The sequence below is a fragment of the Pituophis catenifer genome, unplaced genomic scaffold, assembly GCF_029215685.1.
Source record: "Pituophis catenifer annectens isolate HBS135680 unplaced genomic scaffold, rPitCat1.0.hap2 SCAF_2, whole genome shotgun sequence".
Taxonomy (NCBI): Eukaryota; Metazoa; Chordata; class Lepidosauria; order Squamata; family Colubridae; genus Pituophis; species Pituophis catenifer.
In genome coordinates, this window is record NW_027256882.1 from 19,380,883 (window position 1) to 19,397,104 (window position 16,222).

Consider the following 16,222-nt stretch of genomic DNA (forward strand, 5'->3'; position numbering starts at 1 on the left):
CCCAAGAAAGCAGGACTCTTGAAACTGCAGTTGTTCCAAAAGGAGCTTTTATTGAAAGGTTTGTGATAACAAGAGATCTAGGAAAGAACTGAAGCTTCTCATTTAAAACCAGCTATTTAATGCAATGCTAACCAAACCCCTCCTACACTACATCATTGCAGGCAAACAGAAACAGAAACTTCATACAGAGATTAGCACAGTAATGCAGGGAACAGAAACAGAAACTTCATATACAGATCACTCCATTCCTCCCACCAAAATGCCAGCATCTCTGTAGAAATATCTGGGACCTGACAGCTACCAACAGTTTAAAAACATGAATATTAACTATGAATGTATTTTATTGTTTAGTGTTTATCTTGGATTTTAATTTCATTAATCTAACTATTTTTTTTGGTTTTAAATAACCAAATTGTCCAATAGAGGGAAACAAAGCATAAAAACCAATAAAAATTGCAATCAATAATTAAATATTATGATCCTAGGAAACAATTTAATTCTCAGTCCCCTACTTTTATCACTAGATGTTCCTTAGTGTTTAACTCTGGTCTAAGGATGATAATGTAGCACTTGGGGAAGAAGATGCATCCCAGTAGTCCAGCACTGGAGGCCAAAATGGAGAAGACCTGCACAGTCACCATGGACTTTCCTTTGGTGCTCAGGTAGGTGGGCAGGAAAGAGACCCAGATGCTGCAGAAGACCAGCATGCTGAAAGTTATCAGTTTGGCTTCGTTGAAGGCCCCAGGCAGGTTCCTGGCCAGGAAAGCCACTATGAAGCAAATGACAGCTAGGAAACCCATGTAGCTTAAGACAATGTAAAACATGGTAGCAGAGCCTTCATTGCATTGAAGGATGATCTCTCCAGGCTGGGAGTGAATGTCAGAATCAGGGAATGGGGGAGATACTCCCAGCCACATGACACAGATGAAAATTTGGACACCGGAACAAGAAAGGATGATGCAGTTGGTCAAAGTCTTCCCCAACCACCTTCTCATCCTGTTTCCTGGTTTTGAGGCCAGGAATGCCAACACCACTGTGATTGTTTTGGCCAACATAGAAGACACAGCTACTGAGAAGACAATGCTGAACACTGTTTGTCGGAGAAGACAGGTGGCTTTCCTTGGCTGGCCAATGAAGAGAAAGGAGGATAAAAAACAAAGCTGGAGGGATATCAGGAGGATGAAGGAGAGGTCTCGATTGTTGGCTTTGACAATGGGAGTTTCTAGGTATTGAAGGAATATGAGTAAAACAAGAGTTGTGATTAGGAACAAGAGTAGGGCAGAGGAGATTAGGATGATACCCAAATGCTCTTCATAGGACAGGAAGGTTATTCTTTTGGGGATACATTGGATTTGGTTCCTGTTTGGATATTGATCATCTGGGCACTTGGTGCATTTTTCCATATCTGTGAAAACAAAGTAACATTTCTTTTATAGTCTTTAAAATTTCAACAAAACCTTTGGATGAGATGTGATACTGAGAGACAGGAAAGCCTTGGTAAATTCTCACTCCTGCAAATAATATTCCCCAATATATACAATTATAAAAGCAACAACAACAAAATAAAATTAAAAGAACAAATATCTGGCATCACAACCTCACTTCTCTGATTCTTATCTTGCATTGACCTTAACTTATCCCAAATGCCTGGGAGAAGTAGCAAGTCTCCAGGCTTTCATTTGTTCCTTGAAATGAACTTCTCTCCCTCCATTGTTCTTCTCAATTAGATATTTCAGCTTATAAAAATTCACGATCTTCATAAATATTGTCTGATTAACAAATTGATTGGTGTAGTTTTGGGCTTTTAATGTTAAGTTGGTTTGAGTGAACAAAATCCATTGATCTAAAATTGTCCCTCAAGTTACAAAGAATTTACATGTTCCTAAGAAAGATAAATATGGAAGGACACATCCAAACTGGCAAATAAAAGAGAAGTTTCCTGCTCACGACATCCTTCTTCCTACCTCATAATTCAAGATATTTTTCTCTTCCCATTGTGGAAGAAATTGGACACAATGAAAATAAAAAAAACAAAAACCATCAAATGTATATGTGTCTTTAAGATGCATATTGATCAAAGCGCTCTGGGTGAACCCAGTAAGTTTCCCTATGGTGTCACCCACCTTTCTGAATGGAGATAGTTCCCTCTGGACAAGGAACACAGTCATAGCAGCAAATTGGCTCTCCTTCTCGAGCCTTTTTGACAAATCCAGGCTGGCATTTTTCCACACATTTGGACTGAGGCAGAGACTAAGAAGAAAAAGAAGAAATGGCAAGGAAAATATGTTGAGACTCATTATCTACTGTATGTAAGATGGAGGTAGATATGAACATTAGCCAAGTAGTCTCTGGGTTTCACATACACAAATATGAAATCTCTGAATACTTCCAAATGGTTACAGGAGATACAATTGCAGGCAGATGCCTCATTTAATTCCTCCTTTTTTCTTGGGGCATAAAGGTAAAGGTAAAGATTCCCCTCGCACATATGTGCTAGTTGTTCCCGACTCTAGGGGACGGTGCTCATCTCCGTTTCAAAGCCGAAGAGCCAGCACTGTCCAAAGACATCTCCGTGGTCATGTGGCTGGCATGACTAAATACCAAAGGTACATGGAATGCTGTTACCTTCCCACCAAAGGTGGTCCCTATTTTTCTACTTGCATTTTTTACATGCTATCAAACTACTAGGTTGGCAGAAGCTGGGACAAGTAACAGGAGCTCACCCCGTTACGCGGCACTAGGGATTCAAACCACTGAACTGCTGACCTTTCGATCAACAAGCCTCAGCATCTTAGCCACTGAACTACCGCATCCCTTCTTGGCGTATATCAGATTGCAAAAAAGTACATTTCTACTTAATAAAGTCTGGAAAGATGAAACTGAGAAAAGATTTAAGCATCAAGTGATACCTGGAGGTTCCACCTCACAGTGGAATTAACATAGCATTCCTCTATTTTTCATATAGGCATGATTTTAAAATAAGATATTCACTCATAATAAATTTTACTGTAAAAGATTTATTAAAATTTTATTCCATTAAATTTGTTAGAATAAAACTGTGATGAAGACAGAAACTTCTGACCAGTAGGATCTGGAAAGGTTCCTTCTGGAGTACATTGCAAAGCTGCTTCCCTTTGAAAGAATATATCTATCATCCATTCATCCATCCATTCATGCATCCATCCATCCATCCATCCATCCACCCACCCACCCACCCACCCACCTATCATCTATCATCTATCATCTATCATCTATCAATCATCTATCTATATCTATCTATCTATCTATCTATCTATCTATCTATCTATCTATCTATCTATCTATCTATCTATCATCTCCCAGTTAATATGCAGAGAAATAATGGCTGTCAACCTTAAAGGAAATGTATAGTTAGGAGAGATGGAAATGAGGTCATGAAAACATGTCCCTCAAAAAGCGTGAATCAGGCATCTTTTGTTGCAGCACATGGCACATGAGTATATGAGCCCTGTGTGGGAAAGGGATATCTAACACAAGGTACCCAACATGAGGTCCTTTCTGTTGAAAGACTACAATGAGATGACACAAACTCACAGGGAAATAGATACTCATATTTATTATTGGCTTGATTTGCTGCCTCCCCGAGTGTCTTAAGATAGCTAACAATCAAGATAAACAATTGGATTCAAGGGATTTTCAGATGAAGTGCACGCTTACAAGCCAATCCCCAAATTTAAGTAATATTTCCCTCAAATTTGTCCCTTATTACTTCTTATATCAGAAATTGCTTTTCTTTGCATCAAAATCATGCTTTAGTGTTTCAGTTTTCAAGCCATTATCATGGTGAGATAGGCAGAAAATAAATTTAATTAATAAAGAAATAAGCTCACATCAGACCAGTTATTATTATTTCATGTGAACTGAAAGCCTTGTACCTTCTTCCTAAATTCGTAAGCACACCAGAACCTGGAAGAGAGCAGCTGGCCAGTGCACAGGTGCATGGTGGCCAGCTGCTCTTCTGGGTTCTGTTGCATGCTTGCATGACAGACAGCTGGTCTGGCATGCATGCACACTGACCCGCTGCTGTCTTCCGGGTTCCATTGCACGCATGTGCGCCGGACAGTTGATCTTCTCATGTATGGAATGGAACCCAGAATAGCAACTGGTGACAGTGTGTATGCCCACAGAGAGGGCTCTGAGTGCCACCTCTGGCACATGTGCCATAGGTTCACCATCATGGCTTTAGTGCTTCAGTTTTCAAGCCATTATCATGGTGAGATGGGCAGCAAATAAATTTAATTAATAAAGAAATAAGCTCACATCAGACCAATTATTATTATTTCATGTGAACTGAAAGCCTTGGACCTCCTTCCTAAATTCCACTATCCCAGCTGGGTTAAAGAGATGCATGTATAACTATAGTCTCAGATGACTAAAAACATTGCAGACTATGGACCTGCAATTTTAGGAGATCCTAACTCCTACCAGGACAAGATGAAGTTTATTTCCCAATTGGACCAACAGAACCTCCATCCAATCTTGATTCCATTTCATCAGATTCAGTCCAAACCTGAAATCAGGCATTGGTTAACAAAATTACCTTCATCTTGGATAATTGAAGACAAGGAACAAGTGTACCTAAAGCTACTAGCATGACAATCTTCAGCATATGAGGCTTTTCTCACCAGTTTTATGGTGATTAATTGCAGAAGAGACATTAAATGGCAACAATTTGTGTCCAAAATAATAATCATACCAAATCTTATTTTGGATATACCTAAATCTGCTTACAACAGTGTTCAGCATTATAGCATCTGAAGGATACCTTGGGCCATAGAACTGAAGCCTCCTTATCTGTCTAAGAAAATTATGAAAGTTTTACTCCACACATTCAATTCTCAGAGAAGGTTTCCCGTCTTTTTGACTAGGTTTAGCTCACTTGAAATGGGTCCTAATTGTTTGGGGGGGGGCGAGAAAAGACATCAATATTTTCCCCACCTTGTTGAGCCATTTTAGCTGTGACAAAGCATCTTGCTTGATTATAAGTCTCTGCCTTTCAAAACTCCCCAAATCCTTGTCGATGGGATCCTCCTTAGGGAGAACCACCCTAATAATGATCTCCAGATCTGCTGATACGTCTCCATTTTGATCCAAGTACACTTTCATCAGGGAAAGATTGTACAATTCATTCTTCTTTAGAAATGGATGGATCTAGAATGGAAACATTGAGGAGTTTTAAAAGCAGAATTCTTGGCTTCTTATCTCACATGGTCTTATATTTGAATCTTTTTTCTACGGGTTTTTTTAACTTGCACATATTGTGAATTGGGAGAAGAAGTGTTAGCAATATCTTCAAAACTCTAGAACAAAGACTCGGTGTCAGGCCTGGAAGCCATCTTTTGCCTTGGAGCTTCAGTATTCATAAACTCCTTGAAAACAACAGAGTGGTTACCAGAAAGCAAGGATTTGTTAAGAAGAAAGTTGCAAGGCTAATCTTCATCCAGGTAGAGCAGACCAGGAAAATTGACCAGATGAACTAATTCTACTTTATTATAACATTATATCATGTTCCACTGACAATAAGACCTGGTCTTATATTTTGGGAGGCTCCAAAATAAGCACTAGGGCCTTCTTATAAGTACTAAGCACCTGCTGCTTGGACAGGTAATCAACTCACATGTGCTGTGTGAGCTGTGGCTTCTGCTGGACACCGTTGGCCACTGTGTGCTCACCACCTCCTGTGCTGGCCATGCCCACCCCCTTCACTTGGGCTTATTTTTTGGGGGGGTAGAGCTTATATTAGGCACATACTTAAAAATCAGGCAAGGGCTTATTTTTGTGGCAGGTCTTATTTTCAGGAAAATGTGATATTAACAATGTGAAGGACCAAATCTTTCAGGAACTCTTTTGATGGTTGAAAAAATTAGGGAGGATCATTTCTGAGTTTCTTTCTCTGCCTGTTATGCAGCTGTGGTACACCCAACACCACTATCATATCTAATCTTTCCTACCACAGCATCTCTTTCTCTGGTTCACCAAATCAATTCCTACATATCACCACATTTCCTTATTAAACTGTGTGAATGCTGGTGGTATAACTTGATTTTAGCAAAGAATCAAGAAAATCCTTCATGATGTGATGAATATGGATCTAATAATTGAGCACTGGATGGGATGATCATTATGTCTTTAAAATTGTACTCAAATAAAATTTAATCTTACTGATAAAATTGGGAAGTTATCAAATACAATTAGACCTTGGTCATTAATTCTTTTTTATTTTCATTACTAAAGGAAGTAGATAAATTATGTTTTGTGATGCAAAAATTATAACAACACTTGGACAAAGTATCTTTGATCTGCTTTTAAAAAATACCCAGTTTCCAGAAAATAAAAATATGATTTTGTGATAGAGAGAGGTACATAAGTAAAATCCAGTTGGAAACTAACTAATTTTTAGCATTTGGGACGTGATACATGATTGTATCTTGTATAACACAAATGAATGGCAGCCAAAATCTATATCTTTCTTTAAGCTTTCATTTGTAGTTTCTCTCACATTATTCTATATGTGGAATGGTTACTGATTATAGTAAAGTAGTAGTAATAATTTAATGATATGATAACCATATTACTAATTTGATGATAATGTCATTAATGATCCAGTGGAATCATACCAGGTCCTCTCGAAGGAACCACACTTGGAGAAGACGTTGCAAAAAAAATTTCATCAGTTTTAGGCAACGACAAAGAAGCCAAGGAAACAATCAAAGGAAGTGCTTTTAGCCTTGAGGAAAGACTACAAGGAGAAGAGTTATATTGGTTTACAGGAGCTTAAAATCAGAAGGAATCTCAGTACATTTGTTCGAATATACAAATCATCATGAAGGGAAGATTCAGGGCTTTTCCAACAAATACAAGATGTTGGACAGAAGCTTAAAATCTTAAACCACCAAGCTGAGAGAACATCAATGACCCTGAAAAGGAATTTAGTTTGATGTACCCTTGTTGGGACCCCATACCTTCCATGGTTGCAGCCTTGACACCCCCAACCTTTCTTCTCCTTTCTTTCTTCTCCTCTTGGATTTGGATACATCATTTAAGGCATGGACCAGAATCTTAATGACACTGTAATTGTAGCTTGAATTAATGATCCGAATCCTATTCTTTTTCTCTTGAGAATCCAGTGGTGCTTTCTGGGTGCATCTTCTCCGGCCTTTGACAGAAAAGATGTGTTTTGAAACAGAACAATGAAAATATTCATCTTGAAATTCAGATTCCACAGAGAAAGGTGTTTTATAGGCATCATCTCTGTTCCAACTTGCTTTCCACTGAAGAGGAAAGCTCCAAACACTATGGATGTACTTGAGAGTCCTGTACTTTTTAAATATATAAAATCCAACCATTGTCATGATCCAGACTTTCCCTTCAATGGGTCCTGGCAAAGCTTCAAGTGTTGAATGGAAAGGAAGAATTCTGTCCCAAATGGAATCAAGCTCTATGAAGTGAACAAAGACATTGACTTGTTTCCATTTAGAGAGGGCATCCCTGAGGGGTATTGTGCGTCCAGTCATTGACAATTGTTGTGATATAACAGCACAAATTCTATTCTTGACAAGCACGGGAGTAAAAGTTCTCATGAAATTCTCTCCCTTCTCTGTGTCTGGAGCAAAGAGACCGATCAAGGTCCATCTGAAATGGAGGAGCACTTGGACAATTGCTGGGTACTGGATTCCTTGTCTGGGGAGCATCGGATGAAAAAAAGGGTATTGACTTTGATCACTCAGAGCCTCTGAAGCAATTCTAACACTGGTCTGAAAAAAATAATAATGAAGAATTCTGTGTTATATTTGTGGCCCCACCAAGTCCCAATTTTTATGAGTTGGATTTTAATGAATCCAACTCTTTTCTCATGTACATATTAGAACAGTTTCTTGTTGATTAGTCATTAGGCCATATCAAGATACAAAATAGAAAACAGAGAGCATTAACAAAATAGCATATAAATGTGGATTTTTTTAAAAAAAAATAGTGCAATAGAATGAATATAAAGAATGAAAATAGTATTTCTTTACGATCCTAGAATTCACCACAATCAGACCATAATTTTCTTCCAAAAAGGGCTTTATTATATATAATTTTTGAATTCTGAGCACACAGGAAATGCATTTTTTTAAAATTTCCAAACTTTATTCAATATAAAAGATAAAACCTGTACAAAACATTCTTAACTCTAAAAATACATTCTATACTACTCACAAACAAAACTAACAAACAGGACTCCTTATCTATACGATCCTAGAATTTATCACAATCAGACCATAATTTCCTTCCAAAAAGGGCTTTATTATATATAATTTTTGAATTCTGAGCACACAGGAAATGCATTGTTTAAAATATTAGGATCCCAATAAGTTGTTTCTCTAAAGTGCAATCCAAGATATTGATTTCCCACTTTCTTATAGAATTGACATTCAAAATAATAGATGCATTACATCTTCTATCTCTGGACCTCCACAAAAGAAGTATACTCATTGTAAGGGATTTAACTGAATACGTGGCAATCTGGAAGGTACATTTGTATCATTTAATGGACTGAAATGTGCCAATCTTACTGAGGATGGCTATATCTTTCGTCGTTTTGAAAATTTTGTATCCTTTGTGCAGCATTTATTTTTCTCCAATTATATTAGGACTACGGTTCCTAATATAATTTCTCAGTTGTACATTTCAAGGCCTTTATAATAGAAATTTGTTTGTTCTAACAGAGGTTTGAGGTGGACAGTCTCCATATTATTAATTTCATAGAAAAAAGAAATACATGCCCTAATTTTAGAAATTGTATAAATTCCCAATTCAACTTTCAGGACAGCTGTTGAAGCCCTTTTATCCATCCCTAAGATACTTCTCAGATGATGTGATTGGATTTGTTCTAAATTCAGCTCAATATAAGTGCATGGTGGTGACACTGGCCTTTTCTACTTTAAAATTTCTGGCTAAGAAAGCTGCATAGCTATGATTTTCTAAAAATCCTTTTAACAATACATTCACTTGTGCCTTTAACATTTAATGTTGAGGGAGCCAAGATCTAGTCACAGAGAAAAAATACCCCAGTTAACCCCATAGCCATATATGGTAATGATGTCATTTTCCAAAGACCATAACTTTTGATTTTGACTTATCAATAATCAGATAATACTTAGGAGCCAAGTCTTCTTAAAAGTATATGAAACCCAAATCTCAGATTGGCAGCACCTTTGTCTTACCTTCTGCTAAGGATCAGTCCTACATCTCAGGCTCCGTTGATCCTAAAACATGGGTCCCCAACCTATGCACTATGGCCCACTAGTGGTCCATGAGGAATTTGCAACCGGGCTGCAGAAATAGCCGGCAAGTGTGCATCAGCACACATGCATCCTCACTTGTGTGCTCTATTAAGCCAGCTGCTCCCCTCTACCACCCCCAACCCCACTGGTCTGCAAAGCTGGAAATGTTGGGGAACTCAGTCCTAAAACAGACTTTCAAACAAATGAACATAGAACATGAAAAAAATGGAATAGAAGGGATATTTGAGGTCTTCTAGTCCAACATTCTGCTCACACAGCAGATCATATACTGGCCTGTTGTGTGGATATTTTGGTGGTTTAGGGGTGGGGAATTGTGATGGGGAGTTGTGTGTTTGGGGATTTTTATGTGTGTTGGACCTGGTCTTTGAGTGTTAAGTAAATTTCGTTGTATGGGTATACCATGTATACACGTACAATGACAATAAAGTTGTTACTGTTGTTGTTATTATTATTCTCTTTTATTCATTAAAAATGAAACTCAGTCAACTGGACATTTAAAAATGTGTCACAAACACCATCACCTAGTGCAAATCGTTGATACGGGTTGCTGCCAGTGTCCTATCTATCAACCAAGTACATTCTTAAAATATATGATGTTCTGAGTAGAGCAGGTTTTTTTGCACTTCCGCTGGTGTTATCGCAGGAAGCTGCAATTTCTTGAAGTGTTTTGTGAAATTCTTGGACATGGTTCCAAGTGCCCCGATGACAATCTTTCCCAGCATTAGGCTCTTCTCCAGTGAGTCCTTCCTTCTCATTAGGTGGCCAAAGTATTTGAGTTTCATCTTCAGGATCTGACCTTCTAAAGAGCAGTCAGGGTTGATCTCCTCTAGGACTGACCCGTCTGATCGCCTTGCAGTCCAAGGGACTCACAGGAGTCTTCTCCACTACGATAGTTCAAAGGCCTTAATTCTTTGGCGCTCAGCCTTTCTTATGGTCCAACTTTCACAGCCATACATTGCAACTGGGAAAACCATAGCTTGACTAGTTAATGTTAGTGGCCTCTAAATGTTCATAATACATATATGTTTTATCTTCAGTAGGAAAGGTAATCCCATAGGACTCTTTTAACAAATCTGACATTTTTCATGATTGAAGATATCATTATTTTGGCTAAGATCATGTAAAAATATATGAGTTTTCCATCAGTCCTGTACATTCCTATTGAATAGAAGACTCCTTGATTGAACAGAGACCCTCTCCTCACCTTCAAAAGGTGCAGAAGAAGCCCTCTAAGCAATGGGGATGATGTTATGAAAAGAAACGTCTCTTTTGATCCTTGCTCCCTCCCCACTGTATATCCCAATCCCTATTCATAACACTTACAAGTGCCATGGTGAAAAGCAGCTCTTGAATTCCATAGAGAAGAAATGGCTAAATCAATCACTAACACATCAATACCCAACTCACTTTAGAGAAAGGGAAAGACAAGCACAAACCTGTGGGACTTTGTAGGGGCCTACTAATGTTGACATCTGGATGGAGATGTCTCTGCTAGCTCCATCAACAAGAGCCAAAAGATTGTCCTTCCTTCCACAGCTGTAGTTGGGAACATTGGCTTCTCCAGTAGACAGCATATCCAGCAAGGCGTCTGAAGTGCCAAGTGTGTTATCATAGTTGTCATAGATGTTGTAGCCAAGTGTGAGATTTTGCAGGAGCTGGGGATTCTTCTTCACCATTTCAATATTGAAAATCATCCGTAGTATAATTTCATTTCCATAAAATAAACTAGTATAAACCATGTTTGTATTAATGTTAGCATCATCAACAGCAACAAAAATACTTTTTCTCTATTTAATCCTCTTTTTTCTCTACAAGCTGTGACTTAAGCCAATATTGATCTAAAATCAAAGGAAATAATAATCACCCATCACCCTTTAATATTGTGAGTGTTGAGGATGGTGATAGTCCTAAAAAGGTTTCAAATACCAGAAATATACCATTATTTTTAGCAGTACTAATATTAATAGTCTACTAGACAGGTTGCAGAATAATTCAGAAATTAAAGTACAACTGCCATAAAAGGAAGATAATTTTTGATAAGTGACCCAGAGAAGCTGTTCTAAAAACTACTCATCTTCTATTCCTTTGAAAATCACACATTGAATATCAATTGGTTATAAAACATGGAAATGCTTGGGCAAAAGAAATTAGAACCATTTCAATTATTACTCTCAACATAAGTCAGTATTCTTGATATGAATTTAGGATTGAACACAGAGAGGAAATTAATGTAGACTTCTCTCAGGTTTCATTTGCCTCATGTTTCTACTCTCAGAAAATAAGACAAAATATAGAAGCTGTGAAAATCAAAAAAATTCAAGAAATTAGTTAGGTCCCGCAATACTAGAGTAAGTAAAATAAGAAGAAGAAAAAAAAGAAGAGCGTTAGAACTGAAAATAGAGGTAATGAAACTCCATCGCTCCACAGTGAATGACTTACAACTGAATCTGACTAGAAGGAGCCATGTTGAAAGGTAATGTTGCATGTGCTATTGTGGATGCAGAGGTGACTATATTGATAAGAACATCTCCTGGCGTATAATAGCTCCGTGGCTTTTCTCCATCCTGGTTGTCCAAATTCAACGGGCATTTCATTCTAAGCTTCCCAGAGACTGGCTGGGACATCAGCAGCATCAGAAACAGAAGCAAGAGGTCCATAATTCATAGCGCTGAATCAACCCTCCTGTTTCTAAAGAAGAATTAGGAAGAATTCAAAGTGCTCTCACAGGGTGGAATAGCCTATGGCTTTCCTGATTCAAACAGAGACAAACCTGTAAGAGTACATTCAAGAGGACGCTCCTGCCTGTCCCATAACATGAGCCACAAAGAGCATAACCTGCAATATTTATCCTTTTCTAATGCAAGATCTCTTCACATTACTGCAGTCCGGTGTTTACATCAAAGGCAGTCACTGGAGAACTAGGAGAAGAGGTCTCAAGGCCGGTATGGTAATAATAACAGTGAGAAGAAACTTCTCCTCTTGGGACCCTGAACTTCTTTCATATAAGGAGGGGTAGCTGGAGAGAAGCATATTAGTGAAAGTCAGAGATAAACCTCCTGGGGCAACTGTTCTGTAGTGGTTACAGACCTTCGTTTTAGGATCTGTCCAGAAAATGGTGCTGGGGGAACATAGTTCAACAGCCAGAAAAGTGTCTTCTGCTGTTCTTCAATATGATATCTTGCCTCCAGGGATTGCTAGGGAAGGTCACCCAGAGCTATGGAATTTGGTGCCACTCGCGCTTGGTGGCACTTAACTCTAATGCTCACTGTGCTTGTAATGCTATGAGAGCATCTTTCTTTTTTTTTCCTACTCTGGACTGCATCAGAGGAAGGTTTCCTAAAAGAGAGAAGATTTCAACTCCTCCAGTTCTGAGGGAAGACAAGACACCCACCTCTCTTTCTCCCTAGTGGCTGCCTCTATTCCTGGTCTGGCCCTGTCATCTTGGCAACCCAGCAGCAGCCAATCAAACAGGAGTGAAGAGACAATGGTTGCCTGGAAACTCAGCCACCAATCAGCCTCATGGAGAAGAGTTTATTCATGGTTGAATAAACAAAGACAATGGGGCAGGAGAGGAGGGTATCAGGATAAAATTCAAATCTTTTTGTGATGAGGAAGAGACAAAAACTCCCAGAAATGCAGAGAGAGGGGTGGCTGGTCGGTCCTGGAAGGTTCCCCCCCCAACTAGAAATGGCTACCGCGAAGAGATTCTCTTCTAGTGGAGGCTCAAGTGGAAGCAGTAGCTGCCCAGGAGAGTCTGGCTGGAGGGTCTTCAGGGGCCATGAGGGACCCCCCAGGATGCCCCTTCCTTAGAGCCACAGAGGGTCCCTCTAGGAAAGACACCCCCCTTGCCTTTTCCTCCTAAGCAATGTCAGGTCAACATTTGAAGAAAGGCCCTACATGGCTTCTCCCTGACAGGAGCCTTTCTTGGAAACACACAAAGACAAACCGGAGCTTAATAATCCTTGGTGGCTGAGTTGCCCTAAAAAGCAACACTGAAGCCCAAAAAACAGGTTAATCTCTTCGCAGAATTTTGTGTGCATGAAGGGTTCCCCCAGATCCCCTCCCTCCTTCCTAGCCATCCTGGGCCTTTTCTGTGATGGCTCTGGGGCTTTGCTTTTCCCCCTGAGTGCCCTGTGTGTGGAAAGGAGTGGCAGCAGAATATGGGTCCCTTTCCATTCCCTTTCCTCCTCATGTGGGATGAAAGGCATCCTTTATTTCTCTAATTTCCCTCACACACTTTCTGTGCATGGGTGTGATTTTTTTTTTTTTTGAAACTATGCAAAGTCCTGATGAATAGTTTTTGACTGAGCTTAATTTTGTGGTTGGAAACTGGCCATGCTTTTTGCATCAGTCGTTTTGTCCTGGTGCCCTTGTGAGCATTAATTTTTCAAAATAAAGAAAATTTTGGCTTTAACTCTGTAGGAAGCTATTTCAGTTCTGTGACGTGTTCAGGGATGAAGTAGTTCCCGGGGGGTTTTCTCTTTAACCACTCTGTCAACAAAGTGTCACATTTGTTTTTCTTCAACCACAGGGGCCGTGTATTCCCTCAGGGGCCAATTTCCAGAATGGAACTTTTAAATGTCTCAATTCCTGTGACTGATTTAATTTTGGCTCTGCCCTAACATTTAAAACCGTACGGGGATTGTTTGTCTTCCATTTCTCTCCAGAGGAATGTCCACCAATCTCTGAATCCAAGAACTAGTTGAATTAGCCAGGAATCTCTCCTGACAAGGAGAGATTAATGTGGTCATTTCACCAATGGCTGGATTCACACTTGCAACTTTTAACCATGGTTTATTTTCAGAGGCTGAACCTGTTGGCCGATGGGTAAGTGAATCATGCATATTAATTCAGCAGCTGAAGAATCATTTATAAAGAAACAAGCACACAACATACTTCACCGAGAAAATGTGCTTGCAGCCCCCATGAGACAAAATACATGTCTAGGTGCAGTCATGACAAATTATGGAGGACAACAACCCCTCCTACACCTCCCTGTGCTCTCACCTAAGGGAAAAACCACAAAGTAAATGTCCACATTTCCAACTGAGGAGAGGTTTCCTCCTCTCAGGACAACTAGATTTCAGTGAGACATGGCAGTAACATCATGAACAAGTGAAGCCATTTTACATATCAACCTGGCATTGAAACACAACAGCTAGAACTGAGAACCATCAAAGATCTTATAGCTAGGCACTGCGAGTGGAAACTGAGGACTATAGAGTGAGACAATTTTCAAATAATGGACCTGGTCATCCTATGCTCCTCATTAGAAGGATGCACCGGCCCATCCCATCAACCCTCTCACTCAACCCCTCAGTTCTTCCTTCTAGGCCAAATTATACATATTAACATTCCCCCCTTCACAGTGGTGGGTTTCAGCAAGTTCTGACCAGTTCTGGAGAACTGGTAGTGAAAATTTTGAGTAGTTCGGAGAACTGGTAAATACCACCTCCAACTGGCCACGCCCTCATCTATTCTCTGCCTCCTGAGTCCCAGCTGATTGGGAGCGAATGGAGATTTTACCATCCTTCCCCTGGAGTGGGGTGAGAATGGAGAGTTTACAGTATCCTTCCCCACCACGCCCACCAAGCCACACCCACAGAAAAAAAAATTGAATCCCACCACTGATAAGAAATAGAATCCATCAAAGATCAACCAAGATAAATCAGAACACAGGGACTCCAAATTGGTCCTTTGAAGCACTTGGAGGTGTCCTGGGGTTCAGAAACAGAGCCTCGGAATGTCACAGGAGTTGCACCATACCAAGTGCACAACCAGAGGAACTGCCATTAGGTCCCCTTAAATCAACTTCTGGGTGATTGTGGCAAGAAATCAGATTACACCATCCACCACACTGTGGGTGTTCTACCCAAGGCAGGACATCTCAGTTGCAGACATCATAGCACACTTTATTTATTTATTTATTTATTTATTTATTTATTTATTTATTTATTTATCACCAAGCATGTATTTGATAACAGATACAAGTATAACATAATTATGGATACATGAAATGGATACGAATAAAAGGAAACATTAGGACAGGGATGGTAGGCACGCTGGTGCTATTGAGCTTACCCCTTAAACACCTCTTAGGAATGGAGTTAGATCTATAGTAGACAGTCTAAGGTTAACGTTTTGGGGGTTTGGGGAAGAAACCACAGAGTCAGGTAGTGCATTCCAGGCATTGACAACTCTGTTACTGAAGTCGTATTTTCTGCAGTCTAGTTTGGATCGGTTTGGATAGTTTGTATCTATTGTGTGCTCGTGTATGGATGTGGTTGAAGCTGAAGTAGTCATTGACAGGTAGGACATTGTAGCAGATGATTTTATGTACTGTCCTTAGGTCAGACGGAAGATGGCAAAGTTCTCAGTTTTCTAAGCCTAACATTTTAAGTCTCGTAGCATAAGCTATTCTGTTGCGAGCAGAGGAGTGGAGGACTCTTCTCGTGAAATGGGCTGGACTTGTTCGATTGTATTAATGTCCGATATGCAGTGCGGGTTCCAGACAGATGAGCTGACCTTGAGAGTTTGATGAAGTCACCTAAGGTGCCCTTTAGTTCCAGAAACCCCAGAAGGAAAGCCCAACAAAGACATTGTTCCAGGTTCCCAGGAAGTGAGCGGAAGAAAGAACAAAGTGAAGCTTTGACTATGAAATACTGAAGAACTCTGAAGATACATTTTAATTGACCTTAAGGCAATAGTCTTCCTAATAGGGAGCCTGGATAGCTCAGCAGACTAATGCATTGTAATTTAATTCCAGCTGTCTGCAATTAGTAAGTTCAAATCTCACCAGGCTCAAGGTTGACTCAGCCTTCCATCCTTTCTAAGGTAGGTAAATTGAGGACCCAGTTTATGGGGGCAATAAGCTGACTTTGTAAAATATACAAAAG

At 39.6% G+C, this 16,222-nt stretch overlaps 1 protein-coding gene across 1 annotated transcript; it reads right to left on the reverse strand.

The window, feature by feature from the left end:
* Window positions 1-500: 500 nt before the first annotated feature.
* LOC139309963 (vomeronasal type-2 receptor 26-like) lies at window positions 501-1,403 on the reverse strand. Its single transcript, XM_070934144.1, has one exon. It carries the CDS (start codon window positions 1,401-1,403, stop codon window positions 501-503), a length of 903 nt encoding a protein of 300 aa, XP_070790245.1.
* Window positions 1,404-16,222: the final 14,819 nt, after the last annotated feature.

Coding starts and splice junctions, on each gene's coding strand:
- LOC139309963 (XM_070934144.1), bottom strand. CDS start 1,403: ATGGAAAAATGCACCAAGTGCCCAGATGATCAATATCCAAACAGGAAC.